This window comes from Thalassophryne amazonica, chromosome 16, assembly GCF_902500255.1.
Source record: "Thalassophryne amazonica chromosome 16, fThaAma1.1, whole genome shotgun sequence".
NCBI lineage: Eukaryota > Metazoa > Chordata > Actinopteri > Batrachoidiformes > Batrachoididae > Thalassophryne > Thalassophryne amazonica.
The window spans coordinates 1,565,804-1,593,152 of record NC_047118.1 but is presented as its reverse complement, the minus strand read 5'-3'; the positions used below and the strand labels follow the sequence as shown (position 1 = coordinate 1,593,152).

The 27,349-nt window shown below is 40.4% G+C and overlaps 1 protein-coding gene across 3 annotated transcripts in view; it reads right to left on the bottom strand.

Annotated features, from left to right (window-relative positions):
- The window catches only part of med25 (mediator complex subunit 25), a 52,316-nt gene that overhangs the window by 7,347 nt on the left and 17,620 nt on the right, over positions 1 to 27,349 (bottom strand). For all 3 annotated transcript variants that reach the window (XM_034190368.1, XM_034190370.1, XM_034190369.1), the window contains exons 10-15: positions 25,852 to 26,111; positions 25,468 to 25,569; positions 19,461 to 19,546; positions 19,305 to 19,362; positions 19,102 to 19,209; positions 15,961 to 16,137 (exon numbers count right to left, since the gene is read on the bottom strand). In XM_034190368.1, the coding sequence (XP_034046259.1) occupies positions 15,961 to 16,137; positions 19,102 to 19,209; positions 19,305 to 19,362; positions 19,461 to 19,546; positions 25,468 to 25,569; positions 25,852 to 26,111 (791 nt within the window). The remainder of the gene's footprint in view (positions 1 to 15,960; positions 16,138 to 19,101; positions 19,210 to 19,304; positions 19,363 to 19,460; positions 19,547 to 25,467; positions 25,570 to 25,851; positions 26,112 to 27,349) is intronic.

Here is a 27,349-nt window from a genome sequence, read left to right as displayed (position 1 = left end):
TATGACTCATCCTGCACTCGAGGGCAAAGAGACTAATTAATAAAACAGAATAAATTCAAATGTGATTTGGGCGACTGATTAAACTCATAAAACGACACATCCATATTTGATAGATGGAGAAACGTATCATTGTGGCTTTATAGTATTTGATTTAGGAAATTCTACTTAAGGACAAAGAGTGTAAATTAGCTTCAACTACAAATCTGACACTGAACTTTGCTAAAAACCCATCTGTGTGAAAGTAAAGACAATTATTACATTAAATGAGGGTCTGTGATTAAATGCTAGCTGGTAATAATGTTTGCATTTTCCAAAACTGGCTGAAAAAAATACAAGTGAGGCATGAAGAAAATATTCCTCTGCAATGTGAAAGTACTCAAATATTCACGTCCTAAGGGCTACGACATCAAGTGGCCGACGTAACGGATTCTCAAATATCTATGGGAAAAACCAGAGAAGGCTCGCTCCAGGGCTCCAAATTTGCTGTTTCACATGCAGGTCACTGTAGCACTGGTGGAGCTCTACGCTCAGCAACAGTCCACTGACTTACTATAAAACGTAGTGACACTTTCACTGTCAGAGGGCAGGTGCACTTCACAGAGCAGTAGGGGAGCCGGTGTCACAGACTGAATGGTCCCCCCTAAAACTCAGTCCACCCTGCCTTCACTGCAGATGCGTCATTAGCCGCGGTTCACTGATTATCACCTCGTTTCTGCTTCAAACTGCCTCCAGTCATCATCTATATCAGCGACAGATATCTGAAGCTTCTGTACAACAATCATTTCCACATAAATTCAGCATTATTTCATCATAAATGACAGAGGAAGCGATCAGAGCGCCGCAGCTACACGAGCTGCTAGCTGTTGTGTTCACTGCGCGTCCGTCATTTCAAAGAGTCACCGAGTATCACCTCGTTTCTGCTTAAAACTGACTTTAGAATGATTTAAGAAGTTTTGCTTTGTCATCTGATAGTTAATAGTCACATTAATCCATTTGATCACTTTGGGTGAAGAGAGTCTGTCTCAGATGAGCTGCTGAGCTCCGAAATGAGACATGCGCAGTGGAGGCAGGGCGGACTCATTTTTAGGGGGCTGTTCGGTCTGTGACACCGGTAGTCAACTCATTGTTTGCAACGTCACGTGACGTAGCTTTTTCTAAATCCCAAAACGACGCATATTGCGGCGTTTTGGGATTACCTTTCACTGCTATGCAGAAGATACTCAGTTATACATGCCGATAACTGCTGATAATCTCTTTCACATAAAATCCTTAGAAGATTGCTTTGCAGCAGTGAGAAGTTGGATGTCTAGAAACTTCCTACTTTTAAACTCTGATAAGACTGAAACGATGGTTCTTGGTCCAGTGAGACATCGGCATCAATTTGACCAGTTAATGCTCAGCCTCGGCTCGTGTGTCATACATCATCACTCTGCATTTAATCATTAGTGATCGATCTCTGCTCCCCTCCACAGCACATCTTTTTCCTGGTTCTCTCCCTCAGCCCCAACCAGTCCCAGCAGAAGACTGCCCCTCCCTGAGCCTGGTTCTGCTGGAGGTTTCTTCCTGTTAAAAGGGAGTTTTTCCTTCCCACTGTAGCCAAGTGCTTGCTCACAGGGGGTCGTTTTGACCGTTGGGGTTTTACATAATTATTGTATGGTCTTGCCTTACAATATAAAGCGCCTTGGGGCAACTGTTTGTTGTGATTTGGTGCTATATAAAAAAAAAAATTGATTGATTGATTGATACATCACACTGACAAAGTGAGGAACCTTGGGGTAATTTTTGATCCTTCGTTGTCCTTTGGACTCCATATTAGAAATATTACTAGGACTGCTTTCTTCCACCTGTGAAATATAGCGAAGATTAGTCTCATCCTGTCTATGGCTGATGCTGAGACCCTGATCCATGCGTTCATCTCTTCTAGATTGGACTACTGCAATGTTCTATTTTCTGGTTTACTGCAGTCTAGCATTAGGGGTCTCCAGTTGGTTCAGAATGCTGCAGCCAGACTTTTGACACGAAGCAGAAAGTTTGACCACATTACACCCATTTTGGCGTCTCTTCACTGGCTTCCTGTCCCAGTGAGATCAGATTTTAAGGTTCTGCTACTAACCTATAAAATTATTCATGGACTGGCACCTCCCTACCAAGCTGACCTAATTAAACCTTACGTACCAGCCCGGGCTTTACGTTCTCAGGGTGCAGGACTACTTTGTGTCCCTAAGGTGAATAAGAAGTCTGCGGGTCACAGAGCTTTCTCTTATCGTGCCCCTGTTCTGTGGAATGATCTCCCTGCATCAATAAAACAATCAGATTCTTTGGAGATTTTCAAGTGCAGATTTAAGACACACTTATTTTCCCTTTCATATGGCTAGCATACTGGTACAGTTTTGTTTTACGCTTTTTACTCTTTTAATTCATTTATTAGTAATTGAAGTGGGCTGCGGCCTCAACTTTACCTAAATTCTGGGTCTTTTAGTGAAGTTTAGGGCTAGTGGCCGGCAATCACCTTAGTATTTCTCTGTTTTTCTTGTTGTTTAATGCTGGCAAATTATATAGTATTTCTTGTCTTTCTGATGCCTGATTCTGTTTTTTCTCTCTGTTTAAGGTGCAGCTCCATCCAGAGATGGGAGTTGTATTCGTGTTGGTGACCCTCCTGTCCTGTGCGCCGATAGCATTTCTTGTATATTCGTCCATGAATTGTTCTGTGAATTATTTCTGTAATTTATGTCTGTATCATGGCCCAAGCAGAGGGTCACCCCTTTGAGTCTGGTCTGCTTGAGGTTTCTTCCTCAGAGGGAGTTTTCCTTACCACTGTTGCTCTGGGGGTTAGTAAGGTTAGACCTTACCTGTGTGAAGCACTTTGAGGCAACTCTGTTGTGATTTGGCGCTATATAAATGAAAATAAATTGAAAATTGAATTGAAATTGTAGCTTAGATAAACTTGATGTAACGCTACAAATGATTCACTTGCTACTGGTGCATTGGCGAGACAGTTTCTACATATTTCTTCACATTTTATATTTCTTCATGCCCAGGGGATCCAGAGGAGGTGGTGCATCTAGTCAAGCCTCTGACGGTGGCCAGCGAAGGCGAGTGGAGGAGAATGGAGCAGTAACAGTGTACTAGCAAAAGTTGCGTAGCGGCAGTGGAGTTCAACTCTTGCTGGAGTTTTAGCATGACCATTGAAGTTTTTCCAAGAGCACGGCAAACATCAGCATTGCCCAACTAATGTTGACTTAACTCTCGTGGAGTCTGGCAGATCCTCTGCATTGGTCAACATTAATCAACATTTCATTCTCAGTCAGGGAACGGCACGCTAATCGTCAGTGTGAATGGGATGTATTCATTATGGCTCTTCAAAGACTCACTGAGTGACAGCCATGTTTGAAATATCAAATCAATCAGTGTATTCGTAGTTTCACAATTGTGAATGTCGCACCATCTCGCGGCCCGTGACTTATACAACCCCTGGCAATAATTATGGAATCACCGGCCTCAGAGGATGTTCATTCACTTGCTTAATTTTGTAGAAAAAAGCAGATCACAGACATGACACAAAACTAAAGTCATTTCAAATGGCAACTTTCTGGTTTTAAGAAACACTATAAGAAATCAGGAAAAAAAATAATGGCAGTCAGTAACGGTTACTTTTTTAGACCAAGCAGAGGGAAAATTCTGAGGAATAAATTAAATTATGGAATCACCCTGTAAATTTTCATCCCCAAAACTAACACCTGCATCAAATCAGATCTGCTCGTTAGTCTGCATCTAAAAAGGAGTGATCACACCTTGGAGAGCTGTTGCACCAAGTGGACTGACATGAATCATAGCTCCAACAAGAGAGATGTCAATTGAAACAAAGGAGAGGATTATCAAACTCTTAAAAGAGGGTAAATCATCACGCAATGTTGCAAAAGATGTTGGTTGTTCACAGTCAGCTGTGTCTAAACTCTGGACCAAATACAAACAACATGGGAAGGTTGTTAAAGGCAAACATACTGGTAGACCAGGGAAGACATCAAAGTGTCAAGACAGAAAACTTAAAGCAATATGTCTCAAAAATCGAAAATGCACAACAAAACAAATGAAGAACGAATGGGAGGAAACTGGAGTCAACATCTATGACCGAACTGTAAGAAACCGCCTAAAGGAAATGGGATTTACATACAGAAAAGCTAAACAAAAGCCGTCATTAACACCTAAACAGAAAAAAACAAGGTTACAATGGGCTAAGGAAAAGCAATCGTGGACTGTGGATGACTGGATGAAAGTCATATTCAGTGATGAATCTCGAATCTGCATTGGGCAAGGTGATGATGCTGGAACTTTTGTTTGGTGCCGTTCCAATGAGATTTATAAAAATGACTGCCTGAAGAGAACATGTAAATTTCCACAGTCATTGATGATATGGGGCTGCATGTCAGGTAAAGGCACTGGGGAGATGGCTGTCATTACATCATCAATAAATGCACAAGTTTACGTTGATATTTTGGACACTTTTCTTATCCCATCAATTGAAAGGATGTTTGGGGATGATGAAATCATTTTTCAAGATGATAATGCATCTTGCCATAGAGCAGGAACTGTGAAAACATTCCTTGCAAAAAGACACATAGGGTCAATGTCATGGCCTGCAAATAGTCCGGATCTTAATCCAATTGAAAATCTTTGGTGGAAGTTGAAGAAAATGGTCCATGACAAGGCTCCAACCTGCAAAACTGATCTGGCAACAGCAATCAGAGAAAGTTGGAGCCAGATTGATGAAGAGTACTGTTTGTCACTCATTAAGTCCATGCCTCAGAGACTGCAAGCTGTTATAAAAGCCAGAGGTGGTGCAACAAAATACTAGTGATGTGTTGGAGCGTTCTTTTGTTTTTCATGATTCCATCATTTTTTCCTCAGAATTGAGTGATTCCATATTTTTTTTCCCTCTGCTTGGTCTAAAAAAGTAACCGTTACTGACTGCCACAATTTTTTTTCCTGATTTCTTATAGTGTTTCTTAAAACCAGAAAGTTGTCATTTGAAATGACTTTAGTTTTGTGTCATGTCTGTGATCTGCTTTTTTTCTACAAAATTAAACAACTGAATGAACATCCTCCGACGCTGGAGATTCCATCATTTTTGCCAGGGGTTGTACGAGAGGTCAGTTTCAGCAGAGTTCCAGCTCAGGGTACAATGTAAATAAACCTTGTGAAGTATGGACATCAGGGCACAGCAGAAGTTCATCACAGGTGCTACACCTCCTCTAGATAACCCTCTCAACCTGAGAGAATGTGTATCATCATAATCGCAGGGGGCCATCAGGGGGAGTATGGGAAATGTTAAATTACTGAATGCAGCCAGGTCCAAAAGTATTTGGACAGTGATGCCATTTTCCAAAGCAATCAAGGTGTTCTTGTAGTGCTGACATTAAGGTTGTCTAAAGCTATACAGATACCCAGGAAAATACTCGATAACCTACAACATGTTCAACACAATGGGAGTAAACATTATTTTAAAACAAATAGCCATCGGGAGATGACCCATCCCCCCGGTCCCCACAAATCAGTATTAGAAAGTGTCGGGATCACCCGAGTACACCTTTAGGCTAAATATGAATGAATCTTGTCAAGTGGTTCTTGAGATATCATGCTAAGAAGGATGGCAGTAATAATATCTTGAATATCTCGCTGTGACCTTGAAATTGACCCCAAGGTCAACAAAAATCGACTGGTGTCGAGGGATCACCCAAATACAACCTTATGGTAAATATGAATGAAACTGGTCAACTGGTTCTTCAGATGGTAGCACAGCTTTGTGGTTAGCACTGTTGCCTCACAACAAGGAGATCATGGAATCGCTTCTCACCTGTGGCCTTTCTGTGTGGAGTTCGTATGTTCTCCTCGTGTTTGTGTAAGTTCCCTCCAGGTGGAATCTTTAAATGGAACGTAGCGTAGGTGTGCATGTGTCCGTCTGTCAGTATGTATGTGGCCCTGTGATAGACTGGCATCCTGTCCAGGGTGAAACCCGCCTCATGCCCTATGACTGCTGGGACAGCCTCCAGCCTCCCTGTGACCCTTAATTGGAGTAAGCCAAAAATGGATGGAAGGATGATTCTTGAGCTATCGTGCTAACAAGCGTGGCTAGACAATATCTTGAATATCTTGCTGTGACCTTTAAATTGAGCACAAGGTCACCGTAATCAACTGATGTTGTGGGATCATCCAAGTACATTTTTATGCTAAATATGAATGAAATTGGTTAAGAGGTTCTTGAGATATTGCACTAACGAGCCAAAATAGATGGATGGACATTGTCATTGTTATACAACCCCCAGCGCACATTTCATACCAGGGAGATAAAAAGAGGCAAATATTTTCATAAAGATTAGAACAATACATACATTTTTAAGGTTTTCTGACATAACGCAGAACAAAAATACAGGAACACACGATATATATGACAAACACTCTGCTTTCTTGGCCCTCATGGTTTAGTAGTGAGGAGAATAAGTTCATCGAATAAGTTTCAGTTATTAGCCAGGCTGTCTGCTAAGCTAACTGGTGCACAGTGAGAATCCAGAATGTCAGGCAATTTAACACTAAATTCACTTCAGGCTGTCAGCCCAATGTGATGAGTAGATCAACGTGTGCAGTGCAAGATACAGACATCTCAAATTTAATAAGTGACCTGACAGAGCAGTTCTAAGAGAAAGCAGCACAGGTTGAAACTGAAATTCTCCACATCAGGATCAATCTAAAGTGATACCACTGTAATGGCCTAAAGTATCCAGAGTGGCCAGACAGGATCTGAAAGCTTGTTAAGATGAACGGCCAAATCACCCAGATTTAAAATATTGCCAGCATGGGAGACCAGACCTCAAAGAATGAGTGTATAGACCTGGGGGCCTATATAATGGAAGAAGATAAAATGACTCCAGTCCAATAACCAGATTATGGCTTTTCATGGTGGCATGAAGGGGGCATAAAACTCGACACTCAACTGAAGAAAATTTAATATTAATCTTTAATGTTAGTGTATCCAGGCAAAGACGCCTCATTTCATTAGCGTTGAGGTACACAGTGGGCTTTTGCAAAGCTTCACATCAGCCAATCACATCGTGAGTATGCTCCCAAAATAAATAATGTATCAGCAGTGATTTGGCAGAGAGTGATGTGATGTTAAAGTCAAAGGTTAGTGGTTTAACATTACTGTGTAACAGATCAGACACTTCAAAAAGAAAAGTCTTGGAATTATGTTTTCTAAGAATATCCCCTTAATATTAAGAGGAGGTTCGAGTAATGGTAAAAGTTATTCACAAAGCATCTTAAAATTGTTACAAGTCTGAGGAGGACTTAAGTACATTTCTTAAGCAGAGGAGAAAAATGGCTTTATGTTCACCTACTAACTGATCCAGGAGTCGGCACTGCTCTCTGTCCAGTTTGGTTTTCTAGACCTTTAACTTGATTCCTAGATGTCTGCCTTTGGCTGAACGCTGTACCAAACTGAACCCCCAAATAGATTAAGTAGGAAAATTACCAGCGTAGTAAATACAAGTAAGTCTCTGAGGCTTCTCCCTTGTTTTCACTGGACGTCACCACAGCAGATCAAAAGTGGCTCTGGATGTGGATTTGGCACAAGTTTTACACTAGGTGCTCTTCCAGACACAACTCCACATTACATGGAGAATGGTCAGGGGTGGTTCTGAGCTGGGAACCTTCCACAATAGAAACAAGCAACTTAACCGCTTGGCCCTATTACACCAAGGTAGTAAATAAACATTAGTAAATCAGTCATGAAGAGGCAACTGTGCAGTAGGTACTGCAACCCCGCCTTCACCGTTTCACTCTAATTACTTTAACACCAACACTGTCTAAAAAACACTGACGTTTCTGTTACTTGCACCAAAACAAGGTCCTGCATAACTGCTGCAATTTCCAACACCAGTTAAAGAATCAATCAGGAATTAGGATGCACAAATGTACCAATTCTTTGAAAAAAGTCATAATCTGCTCCAATACCAGCACCTGGACATCTTTATAAATTATGAGGCTGGAAATCTTAATTTACTGTGACAGAGCAGGAATATGAGCTCCTGCTTGAAGCGGAGTCTGCATCTGCCGTCTGTGCAGGGTGATATCTGTTAAAAGGGACATTTTATAGCTGGTGAAACAGTAACGCACTGCCAAGTTTTCAACCCCATGCAGAGGGGTTGCAGTTTTAGTATATGTCATTTTCTGGCCTGTCTTTAGCAAACACACTAAGTTGATGTACAGATGTCTGCTTTAAGCGGCACTATATCCGGTAAGTAACGGGAAACGTTCATCACCGCAGATGACACTGGGCTTTAAACCACAGCCACGGCGAGAAGCTGACATCAGCACATGGACGTGTATGTGAAAAACTGAACTTTCAGTATCTTTGACCAGTTCTTCTAGGGTAGAATTACTGCACAACATTCATCTTTACTTTTTTAATTTGGTGCACAAGTCGTTTATTTTGGGTTTTCTTACATCAACATAAGGTCAAAAACTATAAATAGAAGGTCAAAAATATACACAGACCACAGCTAACATTTAAGCTTAATGTTCCTGAATGTTGTTTGCCATCAACAAACTTCTGGAAGAATTTTTAATCTTCAAGCAACTAAACTGAGGGAGTGAGATCATTTATGACCAGTTATATTTTCTACTTTTTAATTGACTCCATTTGTCTTGATCACACCTATACTGCTTCCTTTACCTATGACAGTCTGCAAGGTTATAACTAATGACTGATTTTATGTGATAAATCAAAGACTGTAATATAAAATAAAAAATTAAATATCTTTACAGGGTCATAAACAACCCCAATGGGACAATTCCTGTATAAAAATATGAAAAGCCATAGGACAGTTAGATTAACAAATTCAGGGCAGGTTGAATTTTTCTGATTAAAAACATCACAACAGCTCATACTGTATAAATATTTGGCCGGCGTTAAAAATGTCCCCACTTGGTCACTTGAAAGTTAAAAACAGTCCAGACATTTTCGATGCCAAGTTTGACGTATGTTTGGGGTGTCGACGTTTCAACCGCCTTGCTGATGCTTTGTTTAGCCATATAATACTCCTCCTCAATTATTCCATTCCCTTTGAGCAACGCACCAGTTCCACTGGCAGCAAAACAGCCCCATGGCATGATACTACCACCACTGTGCTCATCATTCTTGGTAGTGAACACCTCTAAACCTACCACTGGTCATAGTGGACAAATAAATCGACCTTTGTCTCACGTGAATATAACAGCCCTCCAGAAGGCTTCTTTTTTGTTTGTTTGTTTTAAATGGTGGTTCTTCCAGCAGCTACCACTTCATGGCCTTGGTTACAGACTATTCAAGTCAATTTCCTCTCACCTGTGGAGAACTTTGGTCTCCTTCCAGCCATTGGTAAAGTGACTACATCTCCCAATAACTTCAACTTTTGTGATCTGCCCCGACTTGCTTGGACGTCCCCATTTTAGCGCATGTTGGGCAATCTGATAAGTGTTAAAAAACAAACCAGTCTTTATGTTGGCAAAGAGAAGCTACTAGCTGTAGTCAGTCAAGGTCATCAATAGGAAATTAAGAGGACTTAAAAAGTTCATAGACATTCTGTACCTTTCAGCACCACTGAATTAATAATCCAGATGGGAATGTATAATGTGGATTTCAGAAAACACGAAATAAATAAAAATCATGCATCAACTTTCTTCCTGTATACACACACTGAATTTTACAGAGTACAAGTGATATGGGGTTTTTTTTGTGTGTTTGTTTGTTTTACCAATTTGGAAGGTTCTGCAACTCATACTGTGGTGCTACTTATACATAAAACAGTCATATTTACTACTAGCTGGGGTACCCGGCGCTGCCCGGGTTAACCTGTTTTAGACATAAGCCAAATGCCAATCATTTTAATCCACACAATTGCCCAACATTTGTTTTTGTAATGCTGATGTCTTATAAATATAATAGTTAATGGGCTAAAGTTTGTCCAGCAGAACTATAAGAGGTGGACTCCCCAAACTAAGTGGAAATACTTGGTTAAAATTCAAACACATTTGAAGTCCTTCATGCAGACTTTGCTTTGCAATCAAATTTATAACAAAATTACACACAAATGGTAGGTAACAGTAAATGTAAATATCAGTGAATCAAAAGTGAGGTAGTGGTGTATTTCACTGTTTTTACAAACATAAAATGAATGTATTCAGACAGGAAGGCAAACTGGGTTGTACAGGACAGTCAGGTGCTTAACAGCTGAGAACATAAAGTAGCTGAAGAAAGGGATCAAACAAACAGAGATGGCCAACACATATACAGGGCTGGAAATGTGAATCTGCCTGGTCATACCCACAGCCGGCTATTTTGGGGGTAATTTTCAGTTCAACTTTTTAAAAAATGGTACCAGTTTGTTCCCCATGTCATGAGGATTCAGAATATGTGTAGTTTTTAGGGTTACATATTATAGTTTGGGAGTTTATCGCACATGGTACAACACTGTATGGTCTTACATAAATGGCTATTTTGGGGGTAAATTTCAGTTCAACTTTTTAAAAAAATGGTACCCAGTTTGTTCCCCATGTCATGAGGATTCAGAATAAATATATATATATATATATATATATATATATATATATATATATATATATATATATATATAGTTTTTTGGGCTACATATTATAGTTTGGGAGTTTATCCTGGACAGACAGACGTAGCCCTTTATGTATATAGATTAATAATAATAATAATAACAATAATGACTATTTATATAGGATTTGACCAGAAATCAAAGCACCAAACAAAATAAACTCCAATAATCAAAGAATAAATGCCAATAATAAAAACTACACTACAACAATATGCAAAAATTACAAATTAAACAGCTGATAATACAGAAAAAGGTGTGACATATTTATTTTTTTTTTTCTCTTTAAGAGGCATTTTTTTTTCCTTTTTTTTTTTTTAAACAACAGGTGTGACTTCCAGAAATGGGCAGTTCAAGAATTCATTCAAAGCCCAACATTGTCATGATTACCATGAGTGCATGTACAACTGCACTGACTACAACTGCAGGATGCAGGGACACTTTTTCTGTGTGTGTACAATTACTACAGAGTGTCCGCTTATGGACAATGACTGTGAACCATCTAAGTGCTCCTGAGTGAGCTGCACACTGTGTGTGTGTGTCCTGTTTGTGCACGTCTACACTGAGGAAGAGACGACGGTGCATTAAAGATGTGGCTTCCCTGCTATAAGCACTAATCATTAAGTCCGGAATAAAAACCAAGCATGACGTTAAAACACCCTGAGCCATCCATCTTCCTGAATCTATCATCATCTTCAGACTGCACTCGTGCTCACTGTGTTTACTGACCAACAACAGAGCCCTGGGTCTTTGGGTAAAACCAAGAAAACAGCTGCAGTCTAACACTTCTGTCTTTAACCAGGTCACCGTGAGATTAAAGAATTCAAGCTTGTATCCCCTTTTCAAAGAAAAAGTGTTGCATTTTTTGTCTTTCTGTGAACAGAACAAACTGCAATCTTGCTCAGTAAGAATGCCACTCCAGGGCTTTGCACAGGGAAACCTTAACTACTGGGCCAGATTGAAATTTTAATTACGTTAGGCTGCTGTAGCACTTCCTTATTAGCAATGCAGCACTGAATATGTGATGATACACAAGAGGCAAGGGAGGGGGAAAATGACTAATTCCATGTCTTCTGCAGTCTCTAAATGATATAGAGCAGACCCGCTTTTACACAGAGACGTAACACAAGCAGCATGCAGACTGGAAGAGGAAATGGAATCTGACAGAGGCGAAGTCGACGGCCAGCTTCATTCATCAACAACTGCACTGTTTCAAAACTGGAGCTTTTTTGGATCCAGGAAGCTGGAGAGTAGCTTGGAATGAAAGGACACATTTTAAATCCCACCGCCTCCATATGTGAATGCACAAAAGAAAAGTGACACCACTAATAAAGCCGGCCATCACAACCGGTTTGTCTTAAAGTAGCACAAGTGCAGCCTGCTCTCTTGGTTTCCTTATTAAAGATTGGCACACACCACCGGCGGTGCAGTTTTCTGCCGGCCTCGTGTCATTTTAAAATCTGTGCTGTCGGCACTCTAGAACTGATATGCAGCCAAGATGTGTTTGGTTTAATGTTGAAACTCACTCTGAAAATTACCAATTATAGGCAGCAGCACGTGGATAAAATGTAGACGCTCTGACATCGGTGACAGCAGGATTTAAGGTCCCGTTTCCCGATAAGGCTTGTTCAAACAAACGTGAGCCGTCAGAGCTTTTACACTTATCCAGTGTGCAAAATGAACACGTTGCACGAAAGCAACAAGGGTGACCTTGAGGAGACGGAGGAGTACAAGGTCAAGCCAGAGTAAATGCATTAATTAGATTAATAAAATTATCTACTATATGGATTCTTATTTTTATATTTCTTATTCATTTAATACTTTCTAAAATGTGTGTTTATTCAAAACCATTTAATTTGTTCATTTAATTTTTTGTGTAAATTTTTATGATCATTGGATTTTGGCATGTTACAAGTTAAAAACACCTTGCTTGACAGTAAGAAAAAAAAACCTGGCAAAGGAACAAGTGAAAATTTACAGAAAAGAAATTCTGATGAGTCAACAAACTTGTATATTTATCATATTTTCCCTGTGTCTAAGTTTAAAAAAAAATGCCTGTTGAAGGGGAAAAATTAATAAACAAGTCGCACCTTTTTCTGTACCATCAGCTCTTTAATTTGAAATCTTTTTACAACTGACATTTATTCTTTCATTATTAGCTTATTTTGTTTAGTGCTTTGATTACTGGAAAAGTCTGAAATAAATAGGTGTTATAACTATTATTATTTAAAACAAATGTGTTTTTTTGGAGTGGTATATAAGTCACACGAGAGTATAAGTTGCTTGAATTACCCAGGAACCCAAATTTGTAAAAAAAATAAATGAATAAACATACAAGACTTATACTCCAGTATAGGTCTATAATACAGCATATCTTGGTGTGCAGAGCATGCAGGATGTGCATCAGCCCATTGATGGCCTTCATTAGGTTTTTGTTTTCAGTTCAGCTGCATTAACATGGTAACGTGCAACGCTGGACATAAACCTGCCATGTAAGCAGGCGTATATAAACACTGCATCCTTTACATAGCAAAAAGTGTCTGCGCTGGACTTCAGACTGTTTTGCTGGTCTATGGCACAACTGCATTTTGCTTCTATATTATAATAATCCACCTTCCCTACACCTGACCACACCTCGTTTTCAGACAAATAGGCATGTAGGTGCACAGCTGAGCACAGTTATACTCCTAGATGACGTGTGCACAACAGCGCTGGGACACGTTGCAAAAAATATCATGCTCTGATATTTTTGAAGCAGGTTGATGAGCCTTGATCTTATCACGCTGTCTTCATGTTGATTTTGTAAAGAACATTTTGCAAATTAGCAGAAAAACATTTTTCTGTATTTAAAAATAAAAATAAATAAATAAAAACCTACAAAGTAACAAAACCTACAGCATAAAAGAATAACAGACCATTGAAGCTGAAATATCTTGTCAAACAGATTTAAAGCAGTTTAAAAATCTGCAGAATGTGAACATTCAAGTCTGTAGTTTAGACTTTTATTCAAATACGATCAGACGTTTAAATAAATCTCATCCCAAAAGGAACACGGCCTTCAAAAGCGAAGTGCATTAAAGTGTTACACTGGTAGGAATTCTGTTTGTCTGCCATAAGTTTTAGTGATGTTATTCATATAAAATGGTATTGTTATTATTATTATGAACCAACTCCTCATCATTAATGGCAATATTTAATTTTCACCCCGTAGCGCTGGGTGACATTTGTGCTTGAACCACTGCTGACGGGTCCAGCTGTTTCTTAGCCACACTGTCCCCTTTCAGTTCCCAACATTCCCCCTGGGAAGTACGTTCTTTCAGAACCGTGCACTGCACTGAACACTCATACTCAAATAAGGTTCTCAACTGCAAGGATCAACTGTTCCAAGCAGTGCGCTGAAACCCTTGTTTTCCACCATTTTTTTTTTTTTTTTTAATGGGGAATTGTATCACCGGTCAGGTAAAATGTCAGTGCTTCTGTTTATCTCTCTGCAGTGCTTCTTTATCCTGTCACAGGGAATGCCCTTTTCAAATAACGTTGTTAGAGCCGTTTGTTTCAGCCTTGGATTTCTGGCTACGTGTTTGTAGCTGATGCACTTAACGTGGGATCCCCACACTGTCTGCACTCTTCAGGGTTCTTTGGATATATGCCCAAGTGACACATTTCCATCTGATGTGCAAGCTTCATATCTGCAAATAACTACCATTTGCATCATGCTGGGTTTGGAAAATCCAAACCACTTCCATATTAGCCATGCCAAGGTAAATTTTTGTTTTTAGGGTCAATTCCTGCCTATTGTGAATGACGGCACATGTCAAGAAAAGAACGTGAGATGCTTTATGTTGTGCTACACATTTTGAATGAGTGCCAAAGGAGGAGAGGAACAAATCTAAGGCAGAGCCACAGAGCTGCACCACAGCACGATGCTAACGATGATCTCTGTGAAGGTAGACTGTGGAAACATTTAATCATATCACACCTCCCTAGGAGCAAACTATAAATAACACTTGCACTGCATTGTGCCTTTTGCGTCGGGAGGACGGCCCTATGATTTATAACGATCTCCGCAACTTTAACAAAAATAGAAGCCTGTCATACCAAATGCTAAATAAAAACAAAATCTCCTCACTCTTTGCATAATGCAGTGTCAGTGTTTAATTTTCTGTCATTTTTAATAACTCTGAGAAACTGAAGACATTTATGAGCCACTCCAGGTCTTATCGTGAAATTACAAAATTTAACGATTTATGCCCTGTTCACAAGCTGGCATCAGATAAACTGTCACAGCAGTCGTTACAGCAGAATTTTGGTTTTCTGCAGCAGTAAACAGCAGGTGACGACGCTAGGCGTCATTTTTTCAATGATAACGACACAGACAATAACTCAGTTAATTGAAAGATATGACAGAGTTTATCATTTTGCACAGTGTAATATAAAAACAGGAAGCCTTGGACCTGATGACAGCTTAAAAAGTCAACTTTTTGCAAGGGTATGAATTAATTTCTTTCTGAAATATCAAATGATCCATGTTTACCTTTGAAAAAAACCAGGGAACTCTCTGCACTTAAATAATCCATCCCTTGCAGTCCATTTTTAACGCTCCTTGTTAAAGATGAAACAACATCCAGTTTGTCTTTGATGCTATGGTACACAGCCAGAGTTGAAAATGCTTATTTTTTAAGGGTGAGTGCCATCACAAATGTGCAGCTGCCATGGTCACAGCCAGAGGCGACGGAATTTTTCCATCAACCTCTGATTGAAAATAATGGAACTTAAATAATGGAGTTTCTCATCTGCCGCCTACAGCCAACATGTGAACGCAGCACTATGATTATGACTGTGTTTGTTCGGAAATGTTTTCAGATATGTTCCGACTGTAAAACTAACAATTTTCACTCTCAAGCTTTGCATGCCTTAATAACAACTGAAAATTACGCATTTGAACTTCTTGTTAAAAAAAAAAAAATCACAACTAAACATATTTAAAGAACATGGTGCACGTTGCTGAGGACATTCTGAGAGCTATTATAAATAGAACACCTGTGTGGTGTGGTACCTATATTGTATCACTTCGACAAAAGTAATGGTAGAAATTCAGCTAAGGCTTGGCCCCATTAGGTTTGACTACAGTGAGACATTGGCGGCTGTGCTGAAGATACTCGGCTTGCTAAATGACATGTCAATAACAATGCACACTAATGCCTTAAGCAGTACACCTCTATTCTCTCGTGCTCTTCATTATTCCTTTATGGTGTCTGCTCTCCCTCTCTCCTGCATCTCAGACACGCTACCTTCTGCTGCCACCACTTACCACTCGGTGCTGCTGGACTTGCTTGTGGTTGGTGATGACTTGCCGGATGCCGGTGACAAAGCCGCTCTGGTCGTTGGGGATGAGGCCCATGAATATTCTCTTCTTGGACGAGTAGAGCAGCATCAGCACACGCACTTCACATGGCGAGGTGGTGTGGGAGAAGTGGACACAGCCAGCCTGCAAGGAGGGCCACAAGGTGGTACACCAGTGTCAAAGACATTACCACTGGGATACTGCACCACTATATAGATTGCACAATACAGACAACACTTTGAGAAATCAGTTTTCCCCACAACACAACCGTGAAAATTATTTTTGAATAATCAATCATTTTGATGCATCTGAAGCTCTGATTAGGACAACAGCACTGAGGCTGTGATGATCAACACTATTTATAGTATTTTCTGGACTATGTTCCAGAAAATATTTCCTGCATCTGTCCAAAAATGTGTCAAGAAGACGACAAAAAAAAAAAAAACATACACACACACACACATATATATATTTATTTATTTATTACACACACTCACTCAAATATACATACATACACAATTTTTCCTCAGTAACGTTATTTCTAAAAGGTGCTATGGACATGAAATTCACACCAGATGTCGGTAACAACCCAAATAATCCACACATATGAAGAAATCAAACAATAGATGTTCATAAATTAAGTTATGTGTAATAATAATGTGAAACCACACAGGAAAAAAGTATTGAACACCTGAAAGGTTGGTGCAAAAAGGTGTGGAAAGCCAAGACCCCAGCTGAAATCAGTGATTAGAAAGCAGTCCTGCCCCTTGTCAGTGCAAATTAAATCAAATCAATTTTATTTATATAGCACCAAATCACAACAAACAGTTGCCCCAAGGCGCTTTATATTGTAAGGCAAGACCATACAATAATTACGGAAAAACCCCAACGGTCAAAACGACCCCCTGTGAGCAAGCACTTGGCGACAGTGGGAAGGAAAAACTCCCTTTTAACAGGAAGAAACCTCCAGCAGAACCAGGCTCAGGGAGGGGCAGTCTTCTGCTGGGACTGGTTGGGGCTGAGGGAGAGAAGCAGGAAAAAGACATGCTGTGGAGGGGAGCAGAGATCAATCACTAATGATTAAATGCAGAGTGGTGCATACAGAGCAAAAAGAGAAAGAAACACTCAGTGCATCATGGGAACCCCCCAGCAGTCTACGTCTATAGCAGCATAACTAAGGGATGGTTCAGGGTACCTGATCCAGCCCTAACTATAAGCTTTAGCAAAAAGGAAAGTTTTAAGCCTAATCTTAAAAGTAGAGAGGGTGTCTGTCTCCCTGATCTGAATTGGGAGCTGGTTCCACAGGAGAGGAGCCTGAAAGCTGAACTCCAGAAAATTAATATCAGCTAGTTCAGTCCCAACTGGTGGCCTATAAAAAGGTGCTTCATTACCAAGGTGTCACACAAGAAACATCTCGTAATGGGTGAAAGCAAAGAGCTCTCTCAAGATCTTCGCAACCTTAATGTTGCAAAACATACTGATGGCACCGTTTACAGAAGGATTTCATTTCATTCATTCAACATTTTGAATGTTCCAGTGAGCACTGCTGGACCATAATCTGAAGGTGGAAAGAGCATCATTTCACCGTTAACCAGCCACGACCAGGTGCTCCTAACAAGATTTCTGACAGAGGAGTGAAAAAAAATTATCAGAAGACTTGCCCAAGAGCCAAAGACCACGTGTGGAGAGCTTTAGAAAGACCTGGAATTAGCAGGTACAATTATTTCAAAGAAAACAAGAAATAATGCACTCAGCCGCCATTGGCCTGTATCCACGCTCAACACACAGGACTCCACTGCTAAAGAAAAAGCATGTTGAAGCTCATTAAATGTTTGCTACACAATATTTAGACAAACCTGTGAAATACTGGGAGAATATAGGCTGGTCAGATGAGACCAAAACTGAACTCTTTGGATGCCATAATGCACACCATAAATGGCACTGCGCATCAGCCCAAAACCCCACACCAACAGTGAAGTTTGAAGGTGTAACATCAAGGTGTGGGGCTGTTTTTCACTGACAAACTGTATAGGGTGTCCCAAAAAATATACATTTAAAACACTCGGTTTGACCCTTAAATGCTACAAACATAATCACTTATGTTTCTTTTTTACTTGCAGAGACCCTGAAGTTTATGTTGATGCCAAGCAAGACTTAGGAAAATGCCAAGATTAACTTTACTACAGCGAACAAAAATTATTGAGTTTTGGCACCAGATCCAGAGTGTAAAACAGGTGCAGTGACTTTATGCTAGTCTGACAAAATGCAGGGCCAATATTGACATTGGTATGAAAAATTTCAACCTTTCAGCTTTCTATCCAGCCATAAATTTATTTCCTAGACATGCTTTGACCATTTTCTTTGCTGATAAAATGTTGCATATTTTTTTTGGGACACCGATATATAACTGAAGGAAGGATAAATGGAAAAATGTACCGAGACACTGTTGATAAAAATATTCCAGGATGAAGAAAAAAACAAGGCTGAATGTTTCAGCAAGACAATGACCCCAAAAACAGAGACAAGGAAACTTAACATACTTAACTTAACATATCAAAATGTCTTTTTTATTCACATAAAGCGAGGTAATACCTTGATGTTTTAGCTCATATCACTCCACCCCAAAGGTTGATTAAAACTGTGCTGTGGTACCTCGTATGGAAGGGGCTCACACTTAGGTACATAACCCATTCCTCAGACCTGTTTCCCAATCAAACACATCAGTTTGGTAAATTGAAAGGTAGATGACATTAATTTAATTCATACTGTCTTTTCTCTGGGCTGTAAATGTAATTCCGCCAAAGAGGTAGCGCTAAGCTGCAGTAAAAACGATTAATGCCTGTGCGATTTCTCAGTGGAGTTACCTGATTAGCAATGTGCCCCACTGATGGGTCTCCAATCATTACGCCAGCCTGAATCGAAATTAAACAATTACATTTCTTTTTGTCTAAAGTGATGGCAAAGCGGGTTTTAAATCCTATTATCTGGTATGAAAGAGACTAAACGTGGTCAGGAACCCCCTCTAGAGTGCTGAACAAAACACTGCAAGACATCAACTGAATGGAGACACACAAACGTGAACCTGAGGTTCAGCATGAGGAAACGTACCAGACCACTGGCCATCATTCGATAAAGACCTTTCAGTGACTCCATATCTTTGTTGGTGAAGAGAAACTGGACCATTCGTGAGTTTCTGAAGAGGTGACCTAAAGTTGTCTGCAGACACAGATGGCAAGAAATACCTTAGTTATGCATTTTTCATAGCACGCCTGAAAGCAGAGCAAACAGGGGCGTGCGGGCTGGCGCCTTACCAGTAGCTGATGTGGAATTAGCTGCATAATAAGCTTCTGTGGCCACTGGTCTGTGTTGCTTTTTTGAGACACAACCAGGCAACGTGAAATTGTAATTGTGTGCAAAATAAAGCAGCACTGGAAATGTTGTGTAGATCATGTTCGATGGTGACTTACAGATTTTCTCCTTGGTTTACATGCACCTGACATGGCAGAGAGCGAGTGACTTTAGTCGCTGAATCCATTGACGAGTTTTTAGGTTTCTGTAAGAATCAGAAAATAAAACAGGTGAGGAGTAACAACAGAAAAGGAAAACAAAAGTGAAAGCCCTGAAATACACCCGTAAAAGTAAATGGCAACCATTACTGAGATGCCCCCCCCCCACACACACCATTTTTTCTACATGGTGTAGGACAATGGAAAACCTTTGTCATTTTTCAATTAACATGTCAGCTAATTACGAATGCTCTTAATAAAACTTGTGATTTTTCTATTTAAAAACTTGTCATTACACTAAATGAGAATAACAATGATCGATATTCAGACTTTAGTTTGTTTCCCATTTTGTGCATTTGATCATTCTTTGTAGTACTTTGCTGTGTGATCTTTGTTATTGTTAGAATGGTCTAATACTGCGTTTACACATGATGGCAACAACTCACGAATGCTACAAAGTATATATTCTTGGCCGCTGATCACAAATGTGATGATTCGGGGCAGAGGTTTGAATCTTTGACTGGACTGGGTTGCTTGACGCGAGGATGTTTCGCTTCAGGTGTCAGGAGTCCTGTTGCAACCGGTTACCACACCTTATGATTAATGGCACGTATCGATGTTTCTGTGAAGGCTGTCAGTTGTCCAGGTGGTTTCCATAGTAGAGAAGCTTGAATCTTCGACTGGACTGGGTTGCTTGACGTGAGGACGTTTGGCTTCAAATCACAGAAGCTTCCTCAGCTAAAATTCTTGCCTGAGGAAGCTTCTGTGATTTGAAGCCAAACGTCCTCACGTCAAGCAACCCAGTCCAGTCGAAGATTCAAGCTTCTCTACCACGTATCGATGGCAAATTATGATGAACCATTACGCACTGTCAATAATAATGTTTTGTTCTGTCATGAATCTGTCAGGAATGCTGCAAATCAGGCAAATTGTCTCCACACACTCCCCATATTCATCCTACTGTCAGCTGTTGAACAGTTCACATCGCTCCAGATGAATCCACAGCAGAAGAAGAACTTTGTGATTGCATGCTTAGTTGGGCTCTGTGTTACAGAGTTGTGCAGAAAGGAGGGAGGAGGAGACAGAGAGCCAGATGTCTGGCTGCACGTGGCTCTCCTCTGGCTCAGATTCATTCTCCTTAACATCAGGCACAACAGCAAGTGGAACACCTGCAGGAGCGCACTAAGGAGCATTGGAACAAGACTTAGCCGATTTGGCATCACTGTCCTCCTTCGGCATACTGCAGCAATGAAACTGAATACAGTCCAGCAGGGTTTAATTGTGCACACGTGAGAGAAGTGATTCATAGTGGTGCGCAGTGAAATGTGACACTGCATTACAATTCATGTCCAAACTTGACAGTTTCCGTGTCAATTTGTAATAACGCGTGACAGTAAGGGCTCCAAGAACCATCACAGGAACCACTACGAATGCTGTCACACTCTATTAAGGATCACCACCAATCAACACGCTCAGCTGAGAGCTGCACAGCATGAGGCGAAATGAGGGTGGTGCGTGACATTCGTGGAAGTTTTTTTGACAGCCAAAAACATGCTCCACGAATATCACGCCGTTAAGAAACCTATTCAGATGCATTAAGAATGTCAGGAATGTGCCACAAATGACATTCATAATGCGTCCTGCCTATGTGTAAACACAGCATAAGCAGTGGGCCGCCCCTCTGAGTCCGGTCTGCTTGAGGTTTCTTCCTCAAACAATGCCTATTACCCAGGTGAAGCGCATTGGGGTGACATATGTCTTGACTTTGTGCTACACAAATTTAATGACATTTCAGTTGGTGTGTTCTTAAAATTGTAATAAAAGCATTCAGTTTACTGCTCAGAAAATATGAAAACTAAACAGTATACATACTGATATACAGAAAAAGACCTTCTTCTTCAATTTGTTGTGTTTGAAACATCTTTTTCATCTTATAAGGATGTTCCAGGATTGTTCTGCATTGGTGCAGGTTTGTTGTTATGTTTGTCTGTCTGAGTGACAGTAATATTTAAAAGAATTTTGCCAGATTCAAAAACATCAAGAACCTACTCAGCAAGACTTGTGTAACAGTATTTGACACAATACTTTTGCCATTTATAAAAACAAAACAACAAAAAAAAAAACAGTTTGCTATACTTGTTGTGGTGAACACGGCCTTAGATCTGTTTCTCAGTTGTTGCCCACTGCCCCTAACCCATGTCCAACTTTCCAACAGAGACCAACAGAATAAACCGTAAAGCCTCATGGGCATGACAGGCTGGGATGCATTGTGTCTGGCTTGGTGAGATTAGAGTGGCATATCTGTCATTGATGTCTGTGCTGTACTGTTGCCTTTGTTGGACTCAGACCTCTGATGTTTATTCATGATTCTGCATCAAGTCATGTCTCAATACATAAGCAGAGACTTGATTTTTGAAAGGGGGAGAACTGCAAAGCAATGATGCTGCTGCAAAAAGAAAGAAATCCTTCAACCAAGTCATCTCCCATTACATCTGTGACAGTAAAACAGAACTGGGGACTAAGTGCAGAGACTTGACAGCAACTTGACGGAGACTGGGTTCTACCCAACTCTGAACGTTGTTGAAGTTCCTTTAGGAATATACCAGAGTATATTAGTGCTCAAACAAAAAAGTAAGGACCTTTTAGACATCATGAAAGTGGCAAACCTACCTCCCAGTCAACCATCTTTTGAGGGTGTATTGGGCAAGACTGACTGGAAAGACCTATCAACTGCCAGAGAAGACTGATGAGGAAAAGCACATATAGTCTACCCAACTCAATCCTTTTAATGCTGAGACCCGAACAAGGACTAGCAGATACCCAAACCTAAAGGAAGAATAAAGTACTGAGGAAAATAAGTCATGGCAATCCCTTGATGGTGAGGAAGGTGGTCTCTTGGTTGATTCTTGGTTGGGATTGTGTATGTGGACATGACTCAACAGGCCCAGTCTTGACCTGCATCATTTAGAAAATCTCCATTCAGGGTTGAGCTGGAGATGCCTGTGCATGGATTTGTTTAACGTGGGAATGTTGCTGTATGCCAACAAACACACGGCCCTTGTCAGATCCTTAGCAAGGTTCAATGACTGGGAAATCCCAGGCAAGCAGGGTCTGACAACCTGCTGGAGCCTTCATCCACCTTCACAAGCAAGCCATCAATCACCCCCTCCACCTGATCCACCATTAAAGAATTCTTCTTTCGCCAGAGCCCAGTTAGCTGTCTCGTGTTGAGGATTCCTGTTGGGCCTTCATGGCTATCATAGTGGCCGCAGGGCACACAAGGTCCCTACTGTATTTCACCTCAATAGGTAATCCCCTACTTGATCCATTACTCAGGTGTCACTACGCAGACGAAGGGTTGGATTTTTAAATAAGCACCGTAAGTAAAACTACACAACTTTCTCAGCACATCAATGCCCTAATCTCACTTGGAAAGTAGTCTTCCTTTTCATGGCATCAATACAAGATCAATAAATACAATCACATGGTGAGTTGCACAGTCGCCGCAGTGCCATCCATTCCAAGCATTTTGTGCCAAGGATTTATTGCGGGCATTTTATGTGCATGGCATGCTAAAGCAAGAATGAAGGTGAGTGTTAATTGTGGACAGCCAAAAACATTTATTTACATTTAATGGTGGATTTACTTATGAAGGGATATCACATTTTAAAGGAGGATTCAGAAATTTAACTAAAATTTGATGAAACAATGTTAGATGTCATTTTTGCTACTAAAAGCCAAGTGAAATGAAACAGACGAGGAAACAACACACCAAGAGTGACGCTAAATGTGCATCTTCTCAATGTTTGAAACGGCACACTTCGTGCTTTGTTTCTCTCAACCTGAGCAACTGAGGACATGTTGACAAACAAGGGAAAGAATGAGACTCCAGTCAATAGAGGCAATTGATCTTGAAGGACTCCTAAGCACCACAGAAAAGCTATTAACATCCATTTCACTGCCTCAGCACCACGACTATAAGCTAAATTGATCAGACTTTGAACCTAAACCAATAGTAGTAAGGCGTTAAAAATATGTGCAATTACTCATACTGTACTATAATCAATGGCACGTTGTTATTAAGACTTTCCACTGTGACAGACCAGATGATCCTGGATCAAAATTATGTTTGATCAGGCAATTCTCCTTTCTCATATGTTAGATCTCAGTTTACACCAAACTGAAAATATTCTACCTGATGCAATTTAACAGCTACACGTTTCTCATTATTTTTAGGTCAAGAACCATTCAACCAGTGAAAAAAACAAACAAAAAAAACAAACAAAAAAAATCTCAGACCACTTAACTCCCCAAATATACAACCAACAGGTTATTACAAATTACAACCTAATATTGACAGATTTACAAATAGCTTTGTTGAGTCAGTTGCATACAGTATATGCTACTGTCTGTACTATGTCTATACTATACTAAACGGAAGTCTCTTCAGCTGCCGCCCGCCCGCCACTCGGGGTCAGCACAGCAGATCCCATGTGGAACCTTCCACACTGAATCCAAGTGCATTAACCACTTGGCCACCACCCCTGCCTGTCTATACCATACAACTACATATGTGTGTGTGTGTGTGTCTCTCTCTATATATATATACACAACCCCTGGCAAAAATTATGGAAAATTGAGTGATTCCATATTTTTTTCCCTCTGCTTGGTCTAAAAAAGTAACCGTTACTGACTGCCACAATTTTTTTTCCTGATTTCTTATAGTGTTTCTTAAAGCCAGAAAGTTGCCATTTGAAATGACTTTAGTTTTGTGTCATGTCTGTGATCTGCTGAATGAACATCCTCCGAGGCTGGTGATTCCATAAACAGTTTGAGAAACAATTTAAATGTGACATTTTACCAATATACTCATAGACCACTAGGGGTCACTCACAGACCACCAGAAAGGCTGACATACACATTAGTTCACTAAAAATACACACCCAGATGTTTACATACACTGATCAAGGATTTTGTAGCTCAGCCTGTCACGATAATTTCCTTAATAATTTATCATACAATATATGGACATGACCTCAGCAACTTTGATATGGGTGGATGTGTTTCCGTGCATGTTTGTTTACATAAGATCTTTGCCAGCATGATGTCAGAACCAGTGTTACCAGTTACTTTGAAAAAGTAATCCAATTACTGATTACTTCTTGAAAAAGTAACTTAGTTAGTTTACTGATTACTCAATTTCAAAAGTAACTAAGTTAGAGTACTAGTTACTTTATTAGTTACTTTGAGCAGCTGCCAACAACACCCCCCTGCCACCTCAACATGATAATAACCCGTTTTGCCAATACTCACTTTATACACCCCCTTTCTTGACTTCAATGAACAAAAATACTTGTTTTATAAAAAATAAAGACATCTTCCCTGACCTCATATTTAACTGTTGATGGCAATGTAACGGTAAAACTTGCCATTTCTAACCTACATTGTTTATAAATGTAACTATTAAATTCTAACATTTAAATTCTCTATACACATTTTAGTTGTTGGAATTATTATTATAAGTAGTTTTAGTAGCAGTAGTTTAAAAAAAGCTTCAAAAGTGCACCTTTAATTTAGGAGTGTTACATAAAGACAAACTCATGCACCCTGTACCAGATCCTGTTTTCAGTCCAAACCCTAACCCTATGATCGTCTGTTCAGTGGATGAAAGAAGCAGTTTACTCAGGGTTTTGTGCCTCGTACAATAACATGAATCAGGTCGTTAGCTACTGCTCACTAATGCGGTGTTTAGATTAAAATAAATAACACGCAGATTAATGTTGCTTTTTGTTGCATGAAGCGTTCGCACCTTATATGTGATTTACAAATCGGTGAGATTTATGCGTCTTTTTTCCCTCTTCTTAACACATTTCTGAACAGATGTAATACTGTGATGCAACTGCTACTCTGAAAAATACATAGTCACTTTTACCAACCCGCTAAAAACAAAGGAACAAAATAACTTTACCTCTTGCCACTCCAGAACTCCAGTCCATGCTACAATCTTATTGGCTACTCCTTGTGGCTGCCCAATTGGGTTTGCATTGCCTTGAGGTCCAGTTACGCCAGGCTGTCAAGTAAACAGAAAGAAAAACACACACACATAGGTGTATACAGGGCCAAGCGCCAAATGAGAATTCTAAATCTGTGTGATTGATCAGCTCATTTTGGTGCGTTTGCTTGCTCCAACATCTACATATTTAACTGAAAAATCATGTCATGTCATTTTGAGATATCCTGTTGAAAAACCTAGTAACATCACCTCCCTACTGTAAGCAACAACAACAACTGCTAAAATGTGAATTTATCCACATTATTATTCTTGTAGATGGTGCCTGCTGTTACAGTTTACCATGCCGGGTTGTGCTGACGGTGCTGTGGGTTGATTGGTTGTAGGTTGCTGCTGAGGTGGTGCCTGTGGTTGCTGATTGGCTGCAGGCTGCCCTGAAGGAGGGACTTGCTGTGGCTGTTGACTGGGAGGAACCTGTTGCTGTGGAATCATGGGAGGTGTGGTTGTTGTCACTGTTGATAGGCTGGGCTGACTGGATTGGGGCAACTTCACCCCAGAGACCGATGACAGGCTCGGTTGACTGCTTAAGGGAATTCCTGTGACTAGAATAGAGATGAACAATGAGAGGAGGGCAACAAAAAAAAAAAAAAAATCTAACTTGACAAATCCAGAACAGGTATCGGGGGGCTAGGTGTAAGACAGCAAACAAAGTACAGAAAACTTAGCCCCAGCACTAAAAAGCATAGATCTACAGATCTATGAACAAGCATGCAAAATGACACATCTAATTTAATTTATTTTGTTTATACAGCACCAAATCACAAAGCTGCCTCAAGGTGCTTCACACAAGTAAGGTCTAACCTTACCAACCCCTAGAGCAGGGGTGGCCAAGTTCGGTCCTCGAGAGACCACCTTCCTGACACTCTTAGTTGTCTCCTGCTCCAACACACCTGAATCCAATGAAAGACTCGTTAGCAGACTTTTAATGAGCTTTTCATTGGATTCAGGTGTGTTGGAGCAGGGAGACAACTAAGAGTGTCAGGTAGGTGGCTCTCGAGGACTGAACTCGGCCACCCCTGCTCTACTGCAGAGGCAACAGTGTAAAGAAAAACTCCCTCTGATGATATTGAGGAAGAAACTGCAGTCTAGCATTAGGGGTCTCCAACTGGTTCAAAATGCTGCAGCCAGACTTTTGACATGAAGCAGAAAGTTTGACCACATTACACCCATTTTGGCATCTCTTCACTGGCTTCCTGTCCCAGTGAGATCAGATTTTAAGGTTCTGCTACTAACCTATAAAATTATTCATGGACTGGCACCTCCCTACCTAGCTGACCTAATTAAACCTTACGTACCAGCCCGGGCTTTACGTTCTCAGGGTGCAGGACTACTTTGTGTCCCTAAGGTGAATAAGAAGTCTGCGGGTCACAGAGCTTTCTCTTATCGTGCCCCTGTTGTGTGGAATGATCTCCCTGCATCAATAAAACAGTCAGATTCTGTGGAGATTTTTAAGTCCAGACTTAATATGAAACACCTGAATAACCAAACTGGGTGAAAAAAAAAAAAAGAAAATCTGACTATTTCTTATTGAAGACGTTGGACCAGAATTAGTTTCCTTCTTGCACATCTTCACAGTGTGCTATCACAGACTGAAGCTTCACTGAAATTCATAAACTGGTCTAAGAGGAGTTGTGCTACAGATGGACGGGATGATTCCTATACACCCCCCCCCACCACGTTTGTGTGTGTGTGGGGGGGGGGGGGGGGAGGAGCTGCAGTGAGGACCTTGGCTTCCATGACAGATTTGGACAAACGTTTAACGATATTTGCAATATCAATA